At 44.3% G+C, this 22,347-nt stretch overlaps 1 protein-coding gene across 9 annotated transcripts in view; it reads right to left on the reverse strand.

Annotated features, from left to right (window-relative positions):
- The window catches only part of DENND1A (DENN domain containing 1A), a 489,454-nt gene that overhangs the window by 143,113 nt on the left and 323,994 nt on the right, over positions 1–22,347 (reverse strand). For all 9 annotated transcript variants that reach the window (XM_057313747.1, XM_044389585.3, XM_044389586.3 and 6 more), the window contains one exon: positions 10,946–11,071. In XM_057313747.1, the coding sequence (XP_057169730.1) occupies positions 10,946–11,071 (126 nt within the window). The remainder of the gene's footprint in view (positions 1–10,945; positions 11,072–22,347) is intronic.

Here is a 22,347-nt window from a genome sequence, read left to right on the forward strand (position 1 = left end):
CAGCCCAGGAAAAGACGAGGGCTGCCCTTGCAAGTGTTTTACTTTTTTCCATCCAATTATCACCATAAATATCAAATATTTAAACAACAAAATATTAGGCAATTAAAATTATCTATTAAACGAATGTTTTTTAAAAGATATCTAAAATTTTGACATTTCCCCTTTGCAAAATAGTTTATAAATGGTGTTAGTTTAACCTGCATTTTTCGAGAAACATTTGCACAGATTGGAGACATTGACTCCTAAGAGGAAACCAACTCAGTTTGCTTCTGATATGCCCTCAAATTGTATGTAACATGGACCATATGGTAATCACCATTGTGGCGAGCGGTCAGAGGAAAGAGCGTGGTTGCTAGATTCAGGCAGATGGAGGGTCCGAATCCTGGCTCTGCCACTTCTTTAAAAAGTAACATAACCTTTCTTAGCCTTGGTTTCTCATCAGTAAAATGGGGATACACTACTTTCTCCATAAGAGGACTGTAAAAATCAAGTAATGGACTATATGCAGAATCTAGCATATAACAAATGCTTCATATTATTATTTTCTTTTCCTTAAGATTCAAGTCTTAATGATTCATTTAACAAAACTATGTTCAGCTCCCAAACAACTAAGGATATTATAGGTAAGAACTATTATAATTTCATTCATTCCCCAGATAATTATTGAGCCCCTTCTAAGTATCAGGCTCTGTGCCAGGGATACATGAGTCATCATGACACTCCACCACCTTCCAGAGTGGGTTTCCATTTCTTTTTGAAAGGGTAGCACAAGACTGAATGTGATGCAGTTGTGTATTTCTGAGACTGTATCCACATCCCATAGAAAATCAGTGTGGATTCATGTCTGGGAGGGTGGGCAGAGGGAAAGAAATCTACAATTTTATCCTCTAATCACTACGCATACCATAATGTCCTCCACAGAACAAATCCACCATCATACCGTTTCAGGTTACTGAGCTGCTACTATGTATGTGCTGGGGGTAGAAGAAAGAATAAGACAGAATCCTGTTCTTAAGTTCACAGTCTAGCTAGTACATGGAGTCATAGATCACTGTTTTAGGCTTGAAATTGTCAAATGTTATCACTGCTTGAAAGTGGATCAGAAAGGTCTCTTTTTCAGAGTCTTCATGAAAAAGTAAAAGACCCCAAAGTGAGATCATTTGACTTAAAACTCCAATAATAGCAACCATTTCTCTTTGCCATTGCTTCCACAAAGATACAGTATGTAAAAGTGAGTTTGCTCTGTTAATATACTCATCTATTGGGCCTTCCTAACTAGACCTGAGTATTTATTGCACATGGTGATCCCACAGAGGGTGATCTGCTCCAACTGCCTCTGGTTAGCTACCAGGTAGCTGCTGGGTTGTGTCTTTGTTTTACTTTTATACATTGTATGTCTTCTCACTCTAATGGAGCTGGGTGGTTGTTGTGTTCTTTCTTTTCTTCTTCTTAAACTAAGTTTCTGCATTGTGCAACACTGAAATATGGCCACTAGTCTTTCTGATGCATAGCATGGGAAAACAGGTATCATGCATTCATTTGTTCATCCACAAATTCAACAAATATTTAATGAGCACCTACTAAATATCAGAGTATGTGAGAAACACCAAGGAATACAAAATGTGGTCCTGTCCTATAGGAACAAAAGCGATGATGAAACAAGGCAGGATTATGACAGAGATCAGGTGAAAGTATACAATTCCCTCCCTGGATAGTCTAAGATACCACTAGCTATGGTTTATTTTTCAAGTATTTTAGAACATACGGGAACTTCATTTTGGTCATACTCAGCGATGCTCTTTGAAATCATTCAGGTAAGCCTGAACACCATGTTTGAGTGCATCTCCTGCCAGTTCTCATCTTCGCTCACTCAAGGATCTGCTTTTTACTTGGGCAGTCTACTTCTAGAACAATGGTTCTCAGTTCAGGAAGCATTTATGGTGTGGCTCCAAGATGCCAGGACTCCCAAACTATGTTCATGAGCAACATCAGTGTCCCACCCTGGGTGGAAGACTATAGAGGTTTGGGGTCAATATCAAACGATGGTCATCTTCTCCCAAGAGGCACAAAATATTTTGATGAACTAGAACAAAATATTCTTAATTATATTTCCCCTTGTGCATTATAAAAAATTGACTCTAATGCATTTCTTAATTTTAAACCCTTGGTACCTGCCACTCTCATATTTGTCTGTAAGTGCTGGTGAGCAGTAACATGAACGAATAATTATTTCTATCAATATTTATTTGATATTATGTGTTTTCTTACAAATCCTTTACGTATCACTTGAAATAAAAGCCAAACCCTCAATTACTTCATGAGATAGGAATAAATAGGCCAAAACCTCATTTGTGTTGTGAATGGTTTCAGGTAATCTGACACTTGAACAAGAATATTTGGCCACCATTGTTCTAGAATGTGGCAGTCTCATTCCCCACTTCCTCCTTTACTTTCTTGACCCAAGAACGGTTACTATCATTTAGTTAATATCTACTGTCAGCAAAAACACTGTGCTGGTGTTTTACATACATTATTGCTATTTTTATCAGTAGTCTTATAAGGTAGGCATTATTTGCATTTTGTAGATGAGAAAACTGATGCTCAGAGAAGTTAAGTGACTTCCAGAACCAGGACAAAAACCCAAGTGACTCCAAATCTACTCTTTCCAATCCCACTCTGCCTCCTTGGATGTTTAGAGCCACAGAGGTACAGTGGTGGTACCTCCCCTTACCCCTGCTTCATCCGCAGGGCTATGATCTTGACTTGGGATGAACACTAATAGGAGAAAAATGGCAACCAGTAAGTTACTAGCCCCTTCTCCAGTCTAGTATAGACTCCTGCTGTCAATGCATCTGTTTAGATGAGGACTGTAGGTTTTGGCTATAATTCCCTATCTGCTTGCCTAAAATAAACTGGAAAAATAAGAAAATCTTTCACCAACTTTTCCTACAGAATATTCACGGGAACATATCCCAATAATTCCATTCCTAGGTATACACAAAAGAACCGAAAACAGGGACTCTAACAGATATGTGCACAGGAAGTTCACAGCAGTATTCATCATAGCCGAAAGGTGGGAGCCCAAGTGTCCATCAAGAGAAGAATGGATTAGCAAAAAGTGGGGGCGCCTGGGTGGCACAGCGGTTAAGCGCCTGCCTTCGGCTCAGGGCGTAATCCCGGCATTGTGGGATCGAGCCCCACATCAGGCTCCTCCGCTATGAGCCTGCTTCTTCCTCTCCCACTCCCCCTGCTTGTGTTCCCTCTCTCGCTGGCTGTCTCTATCTCTGTCGAATAAAAAAAAAAAAAAAGTGGTAGATACATACATACAGTGGAATATTACTCAGCCTTAAAAAGGGATGAAGTGCTGACACTGGCTGCATTCAGTGTGGATGAGCCTGAAAATGTTATGCTCAGTGAAAGTAGCCATACTCAGGAGGACAAATAATAAGTTCTCTTAGACGAAATATCTAGAATAGGGACATTAATAGAGAATAGATTAGAGGTTACCAAGCACTGGTGGGATGGGGGAGTGGGGAGTTATTGGTTAATGGGCTCAGAGTTTCTGTTTGGGATAATGAAAATTTTGAAAATACAGTGATGGTGGCCGTATGGTATTGTGACTGTAATTAATGCCACTGAATTTTATACTGAGCGATGGTTAAAATGGAAAAGTTATGTTATATATGTTTTACCATAAAAAAAAGGGGGAGGAGAAAAGAAAAAAAGCATGGGCTCAGAAGACACACGTGGGTTTGACTTCCAGCTCTGTGCTCCCAAGCAGTGCAGAGAATCTCAGAGCCAGCACAGAGGTGCACACGCAGGCCTCTTCCAGGCTTTCTCCTTTCCCCTGCTTCCCTTACCTCCTATCTCTTGTCTTCCTGTACACATTGTTTTAAGCTTCCTCAACCTTTTCTTTTGCACAAGACAGAGGCACAAATTAGGGACATCCCTTATATACGTTCTGGGCTTTCCTCTGCCTGCCTGTGTAGAGAGCAGGGAGCACACACCATGAAGGGTTCTTCATGCTTTCCATTTTGAGCTGTGGTTAGACCGAGTCCACACAAATCTGCTCCTTACCACGCTGTGACAAGTTGGCACCCCAAGTCAGGCTCCTGCATCCTGACTCGTATTTCTTCTATTCCAAAGCCTTCAGAATACAGCGTTTCGGAGTGTCACTCACAAAGGTGTTTGGTGCGGTATTAATTATACTATTAAAAGACTGGAAACGATCTCAAGGTCCACTGTGAGTAGTTACAGAAATTATGGTAGCTGTACTTGATGGAATGTTCGGCAGCTATACAAAAACGCGTTATGATGTAACATTAAATAGAAGAGAAACAAACTTTTAACTTAGATTTGATAGCAGCTACGGAAACACTTGGCAAAATGAAAAATTATTAAAGACAGTATACAAAAGGTAGTTAAGGTAGCTGTGTTAGTTCAGTGGGACTTTTGTGATGTTTTAATGTTTCTAGTTTCTAAATATTCTTCTGTTCTGTTACACTAAAAACGCATATAAATATAGTTGTGTCTTTTGAAGCCATGAGATCAATGGCGTTACTCAACCAGGAAACAGATATACGTGGTGTTTTTCCGACCTGTTCCAACACAGCCTCGTCCGTTCATGCTTGAAAGCCAGGCTATCAATTTGCTTTTATCTTAACTTCTCTGTCTTTAAGGGGTTTTTTAGGTGGATAAATATGACTCAGCAGAATCATGTGCAAAATCAGGGGCTGTAAGGTGGATGATGCCAGCGTACCCACAGCTGAATCTGGAAGCCGGGCCTCTTGGGATCGACTAAGCGAGTAGGACTACAGAGCTAGATGCTGCCTGCACGGCCTACTTCGGAGCACACGATAGCGACTGTCTGTTCACTGCCCGCACCCCAGCACTAGCTCCCTGAGGCCAGGGGCTGTGCTCCATTCCTCCTGGGGAGGCCCAGCTAGCAGGCTGGCCCAGAGAGAGCCACACTGGCTTGTTGAATCAACAACTCTCACGGTACTCCATCTATCCTGGCCTTTCCGCAGATCCTGGCACAGAACAGGATGAGTCCTAAAGCACCAATATCCATCAGTTTTGCTCTTTGATTTAACATTTACCAAGATCTGCAGTGGGCCAGACATGGGAACAAGTACCTTCAAATGTACTGTCTTGAGATGATTCCACGTATGAGCTTATGAGAAACTATGAACAGAAAAAGGCATGAAATTAAAGCACACGATTCTATTTTTGAAAGTTCTTTAAAACTGAGGCCACGGTGCTGTCTTCCAAAAAGAGGGTGGTAGGTTAGTCTTATTCAGATTTCACGATGATATAATTTTAAACAAAGGAGTGTGGTAAAAGTAAGATTCTTTAAAAAATCCATTCGTTCTCCCTGAGAGGGAGAAAGGGGAACATTCAAGGCAAATTCAAGAACCACACTGCTATACATATCCTCCAAAAGTTGCAATCCTCCACCAAGCACAGAAAGGATCCTTGGCCTAGCAATTAAAATCATTTGTCTTTTATCCCCTTCCTGCCAAAAAGGACCCCAGCCCTAACTAGTTAATCCCTAACACACACTGCTACTCCCAGAGTTGCCTGGCAACTGCTAGGAGGCGTGTCAGAGAGCAAGAAAGGCCTAAATAAATGAGCTGGAGCCTGGGCTGCTGCTTGACATGGATAAAGGGGGTTTTTCCGAATGGGGCTGCCTGGCTGCTTGTGGTTTTGTCATTTAAGTGGAGAAGAACAATTTGGTGTGGCCGATATTGTTAAATATCTTGGGCTTTGCACCTTATATTCTCTGGGTGACTGAAAAATGGGTCACATGCCCTTGTGATTTGCAGACACTCTCCCCTCTGCCAGGTAGCACCAATCTCCGAAGCCTAAAGACAAGGCAGGATGCAATGTGTTTGCGTTGAACACACTGAACACAACCCCGGCCTCACGCACTTTTCTGTTCCTTACTTTCTCTTACCCATCCTTCCACCTGCTGGTGCAAAATTTACTCACTGACGCCTGGACCCTGCCATGACCCGGGCCCGGCGCTGGAAATGCAGACAGAGTTGTTAACATGGAGCTTGAGGAAACCAGAACAAAGACAGGCAAGAGGGTGTGGTGGAAGGAACCTGAGTTTTGGAGTCAGGCCGACCTGAGTCTGCCTCCTGGCTCTCCCACTCACCAGGAAGTCACCAGCAATCTCAGCCTTTATTCCCCACCTGGAACGTGGATAGGAAGCGGGCAGTCGCAGGGGATTGAGATCACGGACGCGGAGCCGCTCGGAAGATGGACCGAGCTCCATCCAGGCTTGTGGGAGGCCCCCAAGCAGGTAGACTGGGCTGTAACTGGACACCCCTGTATCCCACTCTCTGGCCCTTGGGAGAAATAATTCACCAGGCCCTGAAGAGACACTGCCAGCCAGCCAACGCAGGCCCTTCTGCCCTGGCACAGGCATGGAACAAGGCAGGGACAGGGAGCAGGGCAGTTCTGGTATGTGGCCGGCCTCAGCAGGGGGCTGCCTTCCCCTTCCCTCCCAGGCAGGGGAAAGAAAATGAAGCTCCAGATTCCCCAGCCAGCTGCATTTTGAAATTTTTCCAGTAGGAAAGGGGAGGAAAAAAAAAGGCCAAAGAGTTAAAAGTCTCCAGTGAGCCCTGGGCCGCGGAGGAGGAGCGGCGCATGCATCCCGCCCCCTCCGGCTGGGGCTCCCCCCCTACCAGAGCCGGGCGGGGCACTGAGGGGCACAGCAGGAGCTGGCCGCCAAGCCGAGTAGAAAAGGGCACTGTCTAGTCTGTCACGTTTCATGTTGTAAAAAATCCAAACTCTGTGACTTCGCAGTGACCTGAGTCCCAGGACTGCACCCGCTGGCCCAGGGTGGGAAGCCGCCACAGCGCAGCAGCGTGGCGAACGCTGTGGCATGCGACAGAGCGGCCGGAGCGGACGAACCCCGGGAGCTCTCCGTGTCTGCAGGGCCCTCCACACCCACGCACGCGTCGCCGGGCCCTCCACCCTGCAGGTTCTCTCTGCCATCAGCCGTGGACCGTTCGCCACACGCAAGGCTGCTGCTTGGGCACTGCCCTGCGATCTGCCTCCCCTCCAGGCTACCACCTGCTTCTGGCCACCAGCTTCCTCCCTCACCTTCTAGAGCAAAGGCTCCCTTGTCCTCGGATCCTTTGACTGAGGAAATCCACGTCCGGGATTCCACCCGAGGAAATAATTCAGACCACGCATGAAGATTTCTATAAAGATGTTCATCACAGTGTGATTTAAAATGGTGAGAGGTTGCCGACAATCAAGAGAACCAGCGTTAGGATAATGTGGTGGGAACTTGATAAAAATCTCAGACACTTGCCGTTTTGAGAGCCCCACCAGTGATTCTGATCCACACCAGGGCTGAGAACCACTGGGGTCACTTGATGGCATATGTGCTGCCATCATAAATGATATTTAAGGAGAGTTTGTATATAAGGTGAAAAAATGCTTACAACATACTAAAAGGCAAAACCAAATAACTGGGAACTGGATTGCTTTGCCAGGAATATCTCAACTGTCTTTAAGACAAAAACCAAAAACCAAAAACCAAACACTGAAACCGAAATGAAACAAAAACAACTCCAAAACCCTAGGCAGAAACATGCTAACATGTTGTCTTAACTCTAGATGATAGGATTATGGGTATTTTCTCATTTCTAGTCCTCTGTTACTTTAGATATATATATATTTTTTTTAACCAAGAGCAGGTGCTATTTTTATAACCAGAAAAACTACTAAAAGACAAGTGGCCCTGGGGAGGGCACCCTAACCTCTCAGCACTGTGCTTACTGCCACCCAAACAAGCTCACCCAAGGTACTATTACCTATGCTACCCCCATGTGGCCAGTGCCCACCAACCCTCATCCCTTCTGGAGTTCACATCTACTTTGCAGTCAATTATTTTAATTAATTCCCCAAACAATCTTGCATGGGAAGTATGGTTAGCTCATCTTTCGGATAAGGACAAATGCCTAGAATTGAAATTATGGTTTAAAAACCATCAAGGTAACATGGTGATGATGCTTGGCCAGAAAATTTCAGGCCCTCTGGCTTCCCTCCTGGCCTTCCAGAAAAAAAGCTATTTGGGAGATGAATGGGACTGAAAGCATGACAAATCTGCCATATTTCATTGATTCTAAGATGCAGATTTCTTCACACTATAACATCTCTGAAATCTGGATGTGTCTTACAACTGATGGCATCCAGCTGTGATTGGCAGCACCCTTTCCTGATTTGTAATGGTACCTAGAGTAATGGTATACCTTATGACTGAATGATAGCTTAGACTTAATGAAATGTATCATGTTTACAACCAAACTCATCATCCTATCCTCAAAACGCTACTTTTAATGACTACATAATATTCTACCATATGGATATATTTAAATTTCTTCAACCAGTTGCCTATTACGGACACTTAAGTCTGTTCCATGCTTTTACCATTATCAATACTGCCACTGACAACACCTTTGCATTAAGTTTTCACTTTTTCTACTTATGGGCATCATCACTTTCTCCTAGGTCCAAATCTTGGGAGACATTTTGACATCTCTTGTCCCTTGTGTCCCATACTTTACATCTTTGCAGACTCATCTAGTCATTCCTTCTTCATGGTACCTCTTCCTGGTGTCACCACCAGAGGGCTCTCTTCTGAGTTCCCTGGCCTCTGCTTCCAACTCCCCTATCAGACTACCGCTGTACTACTGGTCAAACATGACTTCAGTCTCACCACATCTCTGCTCAAAAATGGACATTCCTTACAGGGTGAAGTTCACACTTCTAGCCTAGCATCCCAGGCTCTGTCAGATTTGGCTCCAAACTCTCCTGCAGCCACCTCTCCCTACCCAAACCCATGACTCCAGACAAAGTGGCCATGAGGGGTACTGCCTCCAAGCCTTTGCTCACTCAGTTAATTCCACACTCACCACACGAAGGGATGCTCTTTCTTTTTCCAAACCTAAGCCATCAGACCCAGGTCAAGTTTCACCTTCCCTAGGAAATGTTTTGTGGCTCATTTGACACTTATAACCATCTGGAGATGTAGAATGATAGGTATTCTTAGGCTCATTTCACAGGTGAAGAAACTGAAGCTTAAAGAGATTAAGTGGCTTGTTCAAGGTCGTATAGCTTAGAAGTGCAGCGCCTGGCTTTGAACTCCAGGGCTTCCGTCCTTAAACCCAGTGCCTTTTAGAGCCAAGTGCAAGTACAACCGTAACTTCTTCTGAGGCGCAACTTGCACCCAGATCACATATCCAGCAATCCCTACCAAGATGCAACAATCTCTGGATTCTAGACACATATACAATAATAATGAGATCATCTTAAGAGTGGAAATACCTCATGTCTGTCAGCTCCCAGCAACGCAAGGGAAGGACTGGGCCAGTTATCCCATTCTCCTTTTAGAGATGGAAAGACATCAGTATTTTTCTTGAATTATACTAGCTCTCAAATTAGCACTAGACCTGACTGGTTTGGCTGGGCCCAAGGTCAGGACAAAGAATCAGGGCTGCCTCACTTGGAGACAAGCAGGACATGGGGAACTTGCTTTAACGAAGGGCTTTAGAGGACCTCAGGGAAGTAGTTCTAAGGAAGCGTAACCCTTCTGTTATGTGACCGTGACATTGCCTGAAGCTGAGGCAGCTTAGAAAGTCAGGCCTAAGTGCTGGACGGGAGACAAGAAACAAGGAGGATGGTGGCATTAGGCTGCTGCTTCCTGAGCTCCCCACTTGGCAGAGAGTATGCCCTGGGTGAAGGGAAAACAAGGTGTTTACTTGTACTCTAGGTCTCACTCAGACACATGACGGAGTCATAGTGGTAAAAAAAAAAAAAAAATCTTAACAATGTATAACTGTGGCTCATGGGGAAACATAACCAAGATTCACTGTCAGAGTCTGCACATAAAATGCGCTGCCTGACATACAGCTCACCTCTTGTCATTTAATATAATAAAATGATATGGGTTAAAACCAAGACAGAAACAAACAGCCGTGGCCTATAGGCAGTGCGACCTATGCTGGTTCCTTATACCCACTCCGACCAGGCGGGATGCGGCGGCCATCACCCGCCGGCTCAGGATGAAGGGAGCTCTGTGCTCCTGAGAGAAAAGGGCTGTTGGCAAGGTCGCCGTCCAGTGTTCCCTCCTACATACAGTGACCCAGGCCCCCAGGCTAAGTTCTCCATTCTCTGTGGCCAAGAGGCCAGGAGTACGTGGAGCAGGCAGTTATCGAGTGAAAGCTTCTCATGGAAGCCGGGACAGTTAGTACTTTCTTTGGTTTTAGGGTTGACCCAATACCTTCGTATCTTCACAGTAACTTCCCACCTCACAGGGCAGGCAGGGGAATGGATGAGGCTACTGAGGCTTAGGAAGGCTGAAAGGCCACGGAGGGGATAACATTATTCCCTTCACAGCACGCTGTGTAGTCAATACACCAAGAGCACTTTGGGAGCACCTAAGAAGTGAATCCCCAGGACACCTTGCTTTCTCAGGTTTGGAGAAGAGAGGACCCTGTACAGGAAAAGGACATTGAGACACAGAGGGAAAGCATCGCCTTTGGGACTACTCAGCTCTTCCACTGGTTAGCAAGTCATGTCTCTTCTGAGCCTCAGTTTCCCCATTTGTCAAGTGGAAAGGATTCTCACAAAGCAGGTGTGTCAGAGATCTGGGCAACTGTCTTAACACGCAGCTGGTGCTACTGTCCAGGGAAGGGATGGGTTTTAACATTCACAGGAGCAGTGAGCGCACACATAGCAGCATGGCTTCCTCGTGCTAAGAGGAAGGTCAAGGGGAGGGCACGCCCCTGGCCCCTCACAACACAGATGCACAACCCCTTCTGGGTGAATTCAACAACCAGATAAAGAGTTGATTTCCTGTAACCACTGAGATACATTTCTCAGCTCTGACCAAACACAGATTTGTAAATGCCAAGAAGCTACTCACCGGCTCAATTTTCAGAGCATTTCGGTAGCTGCCGAAGAAAGCAGCCTGCGCCTTGAGGAAGGCCCTGGCCACACCATCGCCAGTAGTTGTGGAGACCTTCTTCAGCCGGTTTTTCAGTGAAGAGATCTGGTGACAGACAGAAAGGAGACACGGGTTGAGGGCAGGGTGGGAGGATGGTTGGCTAAGCCTGACACATACATACAGAGCTCTAGAAATTCCCTGGGAGGGGCATGGATTTAATACCTCAGCTGCTGGAGAACTAAACTGCATTCAGTATTAGGGCAGGTTTCTGAAACTGAATAGAGCGTGTCGAATAAGAACAAAAACAAAGCGACTTTTTAAGAGTTTCAATGTGCCAGGTATGTGTGTTCACGTACATTTTCTAATTTAATTCTTTCCACAATCTTCCAAGGAAGGGATCAGTGTTCCTGTCTTACAAGGGTGAAACAGTTGCAGAGAGGTTAGATTACATGCCTAGGGACAAATGCAAGAAGTGGCCAAGAAGTCTTATAATCTGAGCCCAAATGACACAAATTGTTTTAGTTCTAATTCTACCCCCTCTTCAAATTATTTACAAATATTAGAAATGAATGGCTTAATTATAACATATATTATATACCTCACACCTCATATCATAGACATATGTTAATCATATAAAGTAAATGCATGTGATATAGATTGAATATATTATAAATTATATATATGTTTATTACATATCAAGTAAATAGATGTATAATACATATTCTTATATCTTTCATACTCTAAAGGAATTGTGGCAGCTTATAGATATGTACTCAGGAGATTGAGAAAAATAGGCAAGAAAGCCATGGCACTGGGAAAAGAAGCCAGAAATATTTAGTATATAAATGTAAGCTGTAAGGTCTTACATGGCAGCTAGAACTGGCCTGCAGATTTGACCTAGGGGCCTCCTAGTGGTCAAAGCAAAATGAGAAACTCAAGTCGTGAGATTCTTTGGGTCCATGTCATACAAACCAACCACTTGCACAAATGAAAACAAATTTTCCTGAGAGTGAGAACTTAAAGAGATCTCTCCTATGAATCCTCAGCGTAGGAAATCCTCACATGTGACATGATGGCTCTTGCCCTCCACATCAAGAGAGAACATCAAGTTTCCTGGTCTGCTTCTAACATGCTTTTCGTCCATCTCAGGATGCTACACTGCACAACTTCTGTGTTTGTTCCACGTGAAAAGTACCCCTGGAACTTGGCCATGTGGTAGCCTTGAGTCAACAGTGATCCAACAGTGAGGAAAACCAGACATGGGCCCTACCCATGTGAAGCTTACATTCCGGTGAGGAAAATACCAAATCCATGAGACGTTGCTGTGATGAGCCTATGCTAGAGCTCACTGAGGAAGTCAACAAGGCTTCCTGAAGGCAATCAGGCTTGAATGGATATCTGGAGGATGAGCCGAAGTAGACCCTGGCAAAGAGGGGAAGGAACAGTGTCCCAGGCACAGGGAAAAAAGCCTGTGGTGAGAAGGAGTTCGGAGAATAGAAAGGATGATGGAGAACATGGCCTGAAATGAGGCTAGAGGAAAAGGCATGGGTCGTAAGGGCTGCGAGTATGGTAAGGAGTTTTTTTCCCTTCGTCTTGAGGGAAATGTAAACCTAACGACCGTTTTCAAGCATGCAGGTGACGTATCAAGAGCACATTTCAGGAATCTGTATGGGCTTCAATGTAAGATTATCTGATGGCCTGACATTATTTAAGGATAAAATAGAAAAATAAGATTCAGGCAGTCCATGAATCACCTACAAGCTTTTAATATGAATGAGTGATGATCATTTTCCTGGGTATACGCTCCACAGTTTTCCTCAGATCTCTAAACGTACCCGTGAACCTAAAAATATTAAGGATCGCTGGTCTGGGATAGATTACATAAACTTTAAAAATGCTCCTTGGGGGCACCTGGGTGGCTCAGCTGATTGAATGTCTGACTCGGTTTCAGCTCAGGTCGTGATCTCACGGGTCATGAGATCGAGCCCTGCATCAGGCTCTGCTTAGTCTCTCACTCTGCGCTACCGCCCACCCCCTGCTTGCACATGCTTTCTCAAATAAATAAATAAATAAATCTTAAAAAAAAAAAAAAAAAGAGAGAGAAATGCTCCATGGACATTATTTCTTATTAACAAGCTTCTGATAAGAGATTTTTATTTCTTATTTAAAAAATTTTACTTATTTGAGAGAGAGAGCACAAGCAGGAAGGAGGGGAGGAGGGAGAGGGAGAAGCAGACTCCCCGCTGAGCAGGGAGCCCTACGCAGGGCTTGATTCCAGGACCCCGGGATCAGGACGTAAGCCAAAGGCAGACGCTTAACTGACTGAGCCATCCGGGTACCCCGGGGATTTTTAAATAGCTTATTAAGATATATTTTATATACCATAAAATTCACTCATTTGAAGTATATAGTTTAGTGGTTTTTAGTATAATAAGGTTGTAGATCACTATTATCTAATCCCCAAATACTTGTATCACCCCAAAAAGCCCATCTTATTGTCAGTTACTTCTCATTCCCCATCAATCTTCCTCCCCTCCTCCTGCACCCTGTCCTAGGTAACCACTAATCCACCTTCTGTCTCTATGGATTTACCTATTTTGGACATTTCATATAAATGGAATCATACAATAATAGGGCTTTTGTGACTGGCTTCTTCCCCTTAGCATAATGCTCATTATGAACAAGGTTACTCCATGTTGTGGTGCTTATCAGTACTTCACTCTTTTTCACAAGCTGAATAACATTCCATTGTATGGCTTATTCCACATTTTATTTACCCTACGTATTTATCTAGTTGACGGGTGTCTGGGCTGTTTCCACATTTTGGCTATTATGAACAACGTTGCTATGAACATTCATGTAGGAACTTTTATGTGGAGACAGCAGAGATTTTTTTTTTTTTAAAGATTTTACTTATTTATTTGACAGAGATAGAGACAGCCAGTGAGAGAGGGAACACAAGAAGGGGGAGCGGGAGAGGAAGAAGCAGGCTCCCAGCGGAGGAGCCTGATGTGGGGCTCGATCCCAGAATGCGGGGATCACGCCCTGAGCCGAAGGCAGACGCTTAACAACTGCGCCACCCAGGCGCCCCGAGACAGCAGAGATTTTGAGGCCAGAAACTGAATGGTGAAAATCCTGTTGCCAGAGCTTACAAAGATAAGCTGAAAGGACACATGAAGTTGTGGGGCACAGCGCTGGGCACCTAGTAAGTCACTATGAAGCCTTTACCGAGCAGAGGGAACACTTCTGTGCTTTTGCTAAGGGGGTGTGCTATGTGCGTCAACAGTGAACTGCGCGAAGGTAGGGCCAGGCTGATGTCCTTCTCTGGCAAGTCCCAAGTGATGGGAATATGCACGGAGGGGGTGGCTACCCTATCTGTGCTCGGAGGTGGGCCAAGGAAAACCACCGTCCTCTAGAAGCAGTTTTGTCTATATCTCAACACCTGGGTGTCAGTATCCCGTTGATTGTGACTTCCCCGTTCTGGGACACAGGAGCCCCAGGGCCACAGTGGTGAGAACCCATGAAGAGCAGTGCAGGCCACTCAGCACCCAGGCAGACTCTGCCATGGGCTTTCAACTTGGAATAGCAATGTGAAAAAAACAACACAAAACATGCTTTATTAAAATGTTAAAAATATTGCCCACTTCCCACCCTCCCAATAATAGAAGTCCTGCCTCTCCCAGGGACTAGGGTGACATTTCCATCCTTTGAAATGGTGCAAGCCACTGTCACTCTTCTAGCTCCTCAAAGGCCTTGGGCCACCTGTGCTGCAGATTATTCCTCACTTAACCTTCCCTGGCCTTTCCCTTTCATTCGGGAGGTGTTTAATTACCTTGGATTCACAACGCTGCACTTCAGGTGAGCCTCTCCTAATGGCCTCATTATCATTTTACACAAAGAAGTCGTTGCTGATTGTAACTGAGCAAATAGGAGTGTGTGCCTTCCTGCCCGCCCCAGCTGGTCTGAAACCAGCCAAGTGATCCTGGGCTCTTGGCGCCCCTGTGACCACTTAGGCCAAGACTTCTGAAGACCTCTCCTCACCCTGCAACATGGAGAAGCTTTTGTCAGCACTTCAAACTTTGAAACTTCCAGTATGCGCATCTGATAACTGGTGATAGCATTTTGTCCTTTAAACAAAAGTGAGGGACGAAAATCGGAGGCTTAAAATAACCCACAGTCATACATCTAAAAACTGAACTTGCCAGGAGTACTCATGGGGCTTCTGGTCAAATCATTAACATTGGGGTTCATCAGGCATAATCTGGGGGCGACAGAAATGCTGATGAAGATGGCTTCCTCCTTTAATGAGGTATCAGGAGGAAGACAGAAAACAAAGGGAAAAGGATGCTGTACCGAATGCACCAGCCTCTCTCGAATCCTCCCCGCCTCCTCTTCTGTGTCCCATCTTGGCCACTGCAGCATCACCCAGCTCATCTCCTAGGCCAGATTCGGAGGTCAGGTTCCATAATCCTCTTTCCCTACTCACCACCATTCTCCACATCTTATCAGCACCACCCCAAATCCACCCTCCCCTCTCAGTGCCCATGACCTTGGCACTGTGCCATGCAGCTACATCCCTCCTCTCTAGCCCAGATTGGTGGAGTAGCTTCCTAGACAGGCTGTCTTTAGTGTTCCCTCAATGCCACCCACTCATAACTGTCCCAGTAATCTCAGAAACATATGAATCTGGTCATTTCAATCCCTCCACCATATAAATGCCCCCACCCTTAGCCATCACCACCTGCAGAAAAACATCCCAACCTCTCAGAGCAGCTGGTGATGCTCTGCTCAACTGGCCTCACTTCCCTCAGCCCCACTTAACGTATGTTGGACTGACAGTGAATTACTATTTAGAAGCATACACTACTCTCCAGCCATACACAGGCCAACAACTCGCAAAGCCTTATCTCTTGTCCCTTCCTGTTCTATTTGTGGAAGATCTATTCACCCTTCAAAAGACCATCCAAGTGTCCATCAATGGGGGCCAATTAAGTAAATTATACTACACCCTCACAATGAAATATTGCATAGCTGCGAAAAAGTATCTGACAGTACTTGAACTGACATGAAAAGATGTCCACAAAATAATGCAAATGGGAGGAAAAATGCAAGTTACAGAGCTATACAGCATGAATCATTTAAAAATTTATATGTACATACGTGTGTGTGTGTGTATATATATATGTTTATATATGTAGTAAAAATCTAAAATGTCATGGATCAAAGTTTTACCATGCAGGGATGCTTTCACTTTCTATTTTATGCACTTTTGATTGTTTTGATTATCCTTTACTAAAATGCACATGTTCCTTTTATAATAAAGAATTTAAACGAGGTATTTTTCCTTAATAGTCAAATTAAAGATTACCTTGGGTTAAGAGAGAGAGGGAATCCAGATGTCCCCTCATCTACCAAGCCTTCCCGACCCCTAAGGCAGGGTTAATGACACCCTGTTGGGGCCCCGTGGCCTATTTAGGTGAGTCTTTGGTGAGCTGCTACAGCTGTCACCTCTCCTGCTAGACTGAGCTCCAAGAAGGGCCAGCAGGGCTTGGCTGGTGTAACCATTCAGCACTTGCTGCTGAACGAAAGAATGGGCAAGTGAACGTTCTGATATCCTGAGAGCCATTTCCAGCGGCTGAGCCTGTCGGCTTGGAGGAAAGTCTAGAATCACGTTCTTTCGTGACTGATCATTAGAAGAATCTGGTCTCCGCTGGGAAGGATGGGGGGTGGGGGAGAGAAACTGATACTCATCCGTTCCCCTTCTGCAAAAAGCCACCACTTAGATGCAACCAAAATTGCAAGGAAAACAAACCTCTCAGTGAAAGCGGACAACTAGCCCCATGTTAAAAGTGCAAACATAACAGGTGCAACGAAAAAAGCAGTATTCCCCACCCCACATTCCTGTTTTACCTGCTCACTGAAAGTCTCTTGACTTCACCCGCTTCCCTGTCCCCATGCGCTCCGCAGGTGGCGGAGGGTAGAGACTGAATCACCTAAGTCTAGGATCGGAAACCTGGCCCACCTACTTTCTTAACCTTCCTGAGCTTCTGGTATCTGCAACATCCGTTCGTTGTGAGGATTAAATACAATGGATGTAAACTGGACAGTGGAGGCAGTGGGCTGCCTGGTTCTTTGACGTTCACGTTTCCTCTTATCCCTAGACTACTGCAACCATCTTTCAACTGGCGGCTCTTCTATTTTCATCCTGGTCTAATCTGTCTTTTGCATGAACTTGTCTTTCTAAAACAAGAGGCTGCATCCTATCACTCCAGCCCCCCCAGATTTTCAGGGGCTCCGCAGTGCTAACATGATAAAGTCCAAATTCCTTAGCACAACATTCGAGGCCCGGTTCAAGCGCCATTTCCAATGTTGTCCTCTGAGTTTCAGAGGCCTCCAAACCATCCCTAAAAGCCTGAAATGTTGTTTACTACCCCCTCTTGAACAAAATCCTTCTATCCAAAAAAAAAAAAAAAAAAAGCAAGCCAAAAGCCTGTTTCTGTGATGCCCTCTGTCAGAACAAATAGCTCTTTCTCAGGGCACGTTAGCTTATTCCTTCCGTTGATGCCTAATCTTTGCCGGCCCCATGCTGGAAACGTGTTGGGAACAGCCGCGGATGACCAGGACCCAGCACAGGAGAGCTTGCAACTAGGCTCCCCCAGACCAGCCACAAGGTAGATAGTTACTACTTCAGAAGGGGCTCTCAAGTGGTATATATCACCATCCTACTATTTAGCTTTTTGTATAACCAGTATTTACGTATCTTCCTCCCCACAAGCATGAAGATCAACTATTGGTGCTCAATAGAGGTTTCTTTCTTTATTACTTGGTTGCAACTTGTGGCGGGTGGGGGGAAGGTGGAGAGAAAGACGGCCCGCTATTCACCTATCCACCTCTGACAGGAAAAGATGTCCACAAAGTATTGCCAGACCGGGGCAAAAATGCTAGCTGCTGAGCAATACAAACCACATGAATCACTGAAAAACTCATCTATCTTATAAGTTTATACGTGCACTAAAAATCTAAAATGCCATGGATCAAGCATGAAAAGCACGGGCCCTGCAGGGATGCTTTCACTTTCTGTTCTGTGCCCTTCTGATTGTTAGGATCTTTTTGCAGCCTCCCCACTGCTGGGACGAAAGAGACTAAAGTCCCAGCCTGGCCTGCAAGGCCCCGAATGATCAGCCTTGGGTTCTTTCAGATTTGAGGCTCTGTATCCCCTCCACGGCATTAGCCACGCTATCTGGGCTCCCGTCACACTGGCCTCCCTCGCACCCTGAGACCTCTGGTAGGCCTACTCCTCTGGAGCATTCCCAGCACCATCACCCCCTTGCCCGCAACCCAGTGCTGTCCAACAGGCCTTCCTGCCAATAATTTAATCACCTGTGTTGTCTGCTGTGGCAGCTGCATGTGAGCGCTGGAAATGTACCTAGTGTGACCGAGGAACTGAATGTTTTATTTTATTCCATTTTAATCAATTAAAATTTAAATAGCCATATGTGAATAGTGGCTACCATACTGGACAACGACTACTCACTCTCCAGGTCTTGGCTCAAATACAATCACTTCCTGGCTCTGACCCCTCAGAATAGACCAAGGTTCCCTGTTGTATACTCTCCTGGTACCTCTCCTTCAGAGACACACAGCAATGTGTGATGGCGTGTGTGGCAACAATCCCATAAACATCTCTTTTCTATTACACTGTATGTTCTAGGAAGGCAGGAACCATGACCATCCTCAGCGCTGGCAAAACACCTCAAGTAGAGAGTTCTTTTAAAAGTCTGATTCAAGTTAGACTGTGCAGGGGACCCCACTTTTTGCATTAACTGTTCAGTGTCAGGAATGAAGTTAAAAGATTTTTTTTGACCAATCGGTCACCCAGCAGCAGCTGGGAGGAGGCAAGAGAATCATACTTTCTTTCCCCCTTTAAAAATGGCCTGTAACGACTAAGGCAAAGTGCTTCTTCCTTTCCTGAATAAACTAGATATCAAGGCTTTGTTATAAGATCTCCTGGGGAACGTCTGGGTCTGGAGAGCGGAGAACAAACTATTGCCTTGTTTTCCCATTTCCAGGGACACGTATACATTGGTTCCCTCTGCTACCTTCACAGGGCAGTGAAAAACGGCAGTGTATCTACCAATCCCTTAGTTCTTGCCTCCCGTTTGAAGCAAAAAGTCTTGATGTGTGAAGGCAATCCCACCCCCCTGTCTTTCACAGTAACAGTTTCTGGGAAAACCAGGAATTCGTTAGGAGAAAGGAGGAGGAACTGGTACTTATCAACCCCCCTACTAGATACCAAATGTCATGGGAGGTGTTTTCATACCCAGTTGTATTAAAATTCAGAACTGGGCTAGACAGGCATGATTATCCCCACTATACAGGTAAGGAAAGTGAGCCTCAGCCCCATGTCACACAGCTAGTACAGCAAAGGGCAGAGGCCAAAGTCAAGCCCAAGTCTGTCTTACTCCAAAGTCTGTGCTATTTCATCGATTCTCACTGTTGCCAGGATTTCTTAAAACCAGCAAATTAGATCTGTCCTTGATACTGGTTTATTTCTTCCCCAACTTAATATATCTCCATTATTGCTTCCTTTCATTTCTTGCTTTTCTGTTTCTTTCTTGAGAACATGGTTGTACCTTGACCTCAGTTGGCTTTAATTGCTTCTTCTGCATCCCATTTTCCCCTCAAAGATCCTGGTTCTCCATGGGGGAGTGGGGACTGTGCTAGTTATGTGGAGCTCCAAGCTGGAGCTGGCTATGACCCTAGGGGCCCAGGTTTCTGCTCCCTCTGTCTCTCCTGACATCTCACTGGTTGAGCATTAAGTCAGAAAGTTAGAGGCAAGCCTTACAATCCAAGCAGTTTTTGTTAGACAAAAGGATCAATTTTCATTATGTGAATGGCTACTTCACTATATGCCATAATGGCTTTGTTGAGCATCTTAAGAACAAACTATCAAGTCCTTAGGATGACATTCTTGGAGTAAAAAAGTACAATTTTAAAACAAAAAGGCCCATTTCCACTCTCTGCCAAACAAAGCTCAGGAGGAGTCTTGCACTCACTAAAGCACTCCAGCCCCTCCCCGCGTGTTCAATCCAAGCATCTCGGCATTTGAAACTGAAACACAGAAGCAACAACTTTTGTATCTTTCTACCTATTTGTAATACTCTTCTTCCTCCAAGCGTTTTTTTTTTTTTTGCCCAGAAGAAGTGAAATTTTCTTTGTTTTCCCTAGAAAACAATTTAGCTTTAACACTACACAACACACACACACACACACACACGATTAATGCAGCTGAAAATCCTGCCCAAGCTCAAGGAGGCTACAAGCAAGATCCGAGCTCAGAATAAATGTGTATTTATATTATCAGGTGGTCATTCAATAAAAGGATTATTTCTAACCAAATATGTGCATACATGTATGCCTATATATATATACATATACATCTCGGGAGTATTTTCAAAGAAGGGTTTTCTCCCCCATACTTCTGGCAGTTTAGGTTTAAAGGTCAGATTTAAACTATCACCATGTTTCACAATGCAATCTGTGCAGTGCCGCGTAATGAAATGGTTCAGTAAAGGTGCTCGTGGAAATTCTTTTAATTAGGTCTAAGGCTTTTCAGTTGTCAACATGAATAAACCAAGAACCATTCTCTTGCAAACACAAGGCACAAAATACAAATGTAAGTTACCTTTGAAAAAACAGATACGCACTTGCAAGAGGGAAGTTATTCATGTTTTGTTGTTGTTTTTTTACAATATATCCTCCACCAATTTTTTTTTTTAATGCCAACCTCTTTCAACAAAATGGACTACCAATCAAAAATAAAAGGGGCTGGTCTATTTCTAATGAACCAGGACACTAATGCCTGGTTCTAATGAAAAGTATTTACAGAAAGACTAAAGTTAATCGTAACTAAAAATGTTTATCAAGAGATTAATGACGTTCTTTATGGGCAAAAGCCATCTATCTATTTAACTATAATTAATTCTATAGATCAGCGGTTATTTCAGTCAGAATGTGAATGTCCCAGAATGACTCCTGCAAACTGAATGATATCTATTAAAAATGCACCAAAATGCACTTTTGCCCTCAGCACCACTAACTGAGACCTAAAAGACGAGCGTGTCACAGCAGGAACATCATCAAGACTCCAGCTTTTCAAAGCGATGTTGACAAACTAAACTACTCAGATTTGGAATTTTTAGCCATCAGCTCAAAGCTAAATCTAGGGACTGAAACTCGCAAAATGAAAACTGTAAGAACACGGTAGGTTGCTCGGGGAAGTTGGATTATATTCACACTGAGCTCTGATAGAAAGAACAAAACTAAATAAACAAGTCCAAATATCACCAGCAGTTTAGATTTAGATGGATACAGAGGTGCTGGAAAAAGCCAAATGGCCTGGGACTTCACCTCAAATGGAGCGATGGCAGCATGTAATATACATGTGGAATGAATCAGTGCATTGACTGACCAACGAATGAACGTATGTCTAGCAAACCCTGGACATGAAGGTACAATACCCAGAAGTGTGTTGATTTAGTCTGGGTTCAAATTCTGCCTCAGAGGCTGCCTATTTGCTGGAGGCATTTAGGCAAGTTACTTAACCTCTTCTCTTCATCTATAAAAAAATGGGGTAAGGTACCACCCCCTCAAGACATTTGTTTCAGAATTGTTATGTAGATTAAATGTCAAGATTTTCAAAGCCTCTAGCACAGTGCCTGGCACATAGTAGGAGCCTAATAGATGGTGACTATTCTTCCACACAACTCAACTCCAAAGCCAAAACTACCCTAGCCATTATTGTAGCATAAAAAAGAATAATGGACTCACAATTAACATTTTCTAGGGCATCAATTACTGAAATGTCACTCATTATGCTAAGCCTGGTGGGTTTATTTAGTGACCCAAACTCGGTGTGTATTTGGGAGTTAATGAAGTGCGTGGTGTTTACAAAGATAAAAGCGGGATTTGTCTCAGCAACAATCCTGGGCTGAATGGATATAGATTTCCATGCTTAGGGATGCAGCCAGGCCGGATCCACGGAGGATCACATGGATACAGCTACACAGAGTGAGATATCTCCCAACGGGATCTGGGCATCTCCACCTCCTCGGGGGAGAAAAAAACAGGAAGGGGGGGGTGGGAAGTGTGTATAATAGATGTGTTTCACAGTGTCCCTGCTGTGATGAACAACTTGATCCACTTACAGTTCCAAACACATGATGCATAAAAGAGCTGACAGAAATTCAATTCTTGCAAAGAAAAGCATCTGCTCTCTAGTGGGAACGGCCAAATATTAAGCAGTTTTAAGGCAGGGCAAAGACCTAGAGGAGCACACTTCATTATCTAGATAGCCAGAGTAAAGAAATGCAGAGGATTAC

This window comes from Ursus arctos, unplaced genomic scaffold (assembly GCF_023065955.2).
Source record: "Ursus arctos isolate Adak ecotype North America unplaced genomic scaffold, UrsArc2.0 scaffold_18, whole genome shotgun sequence".
Classification (NCBI taxonomy): domain Eukaryota; kingdom Metazoa; phylum Chordata; class Mammalia; order Carnivora; family Ursidae; genus Ursus; species Ursus arctos.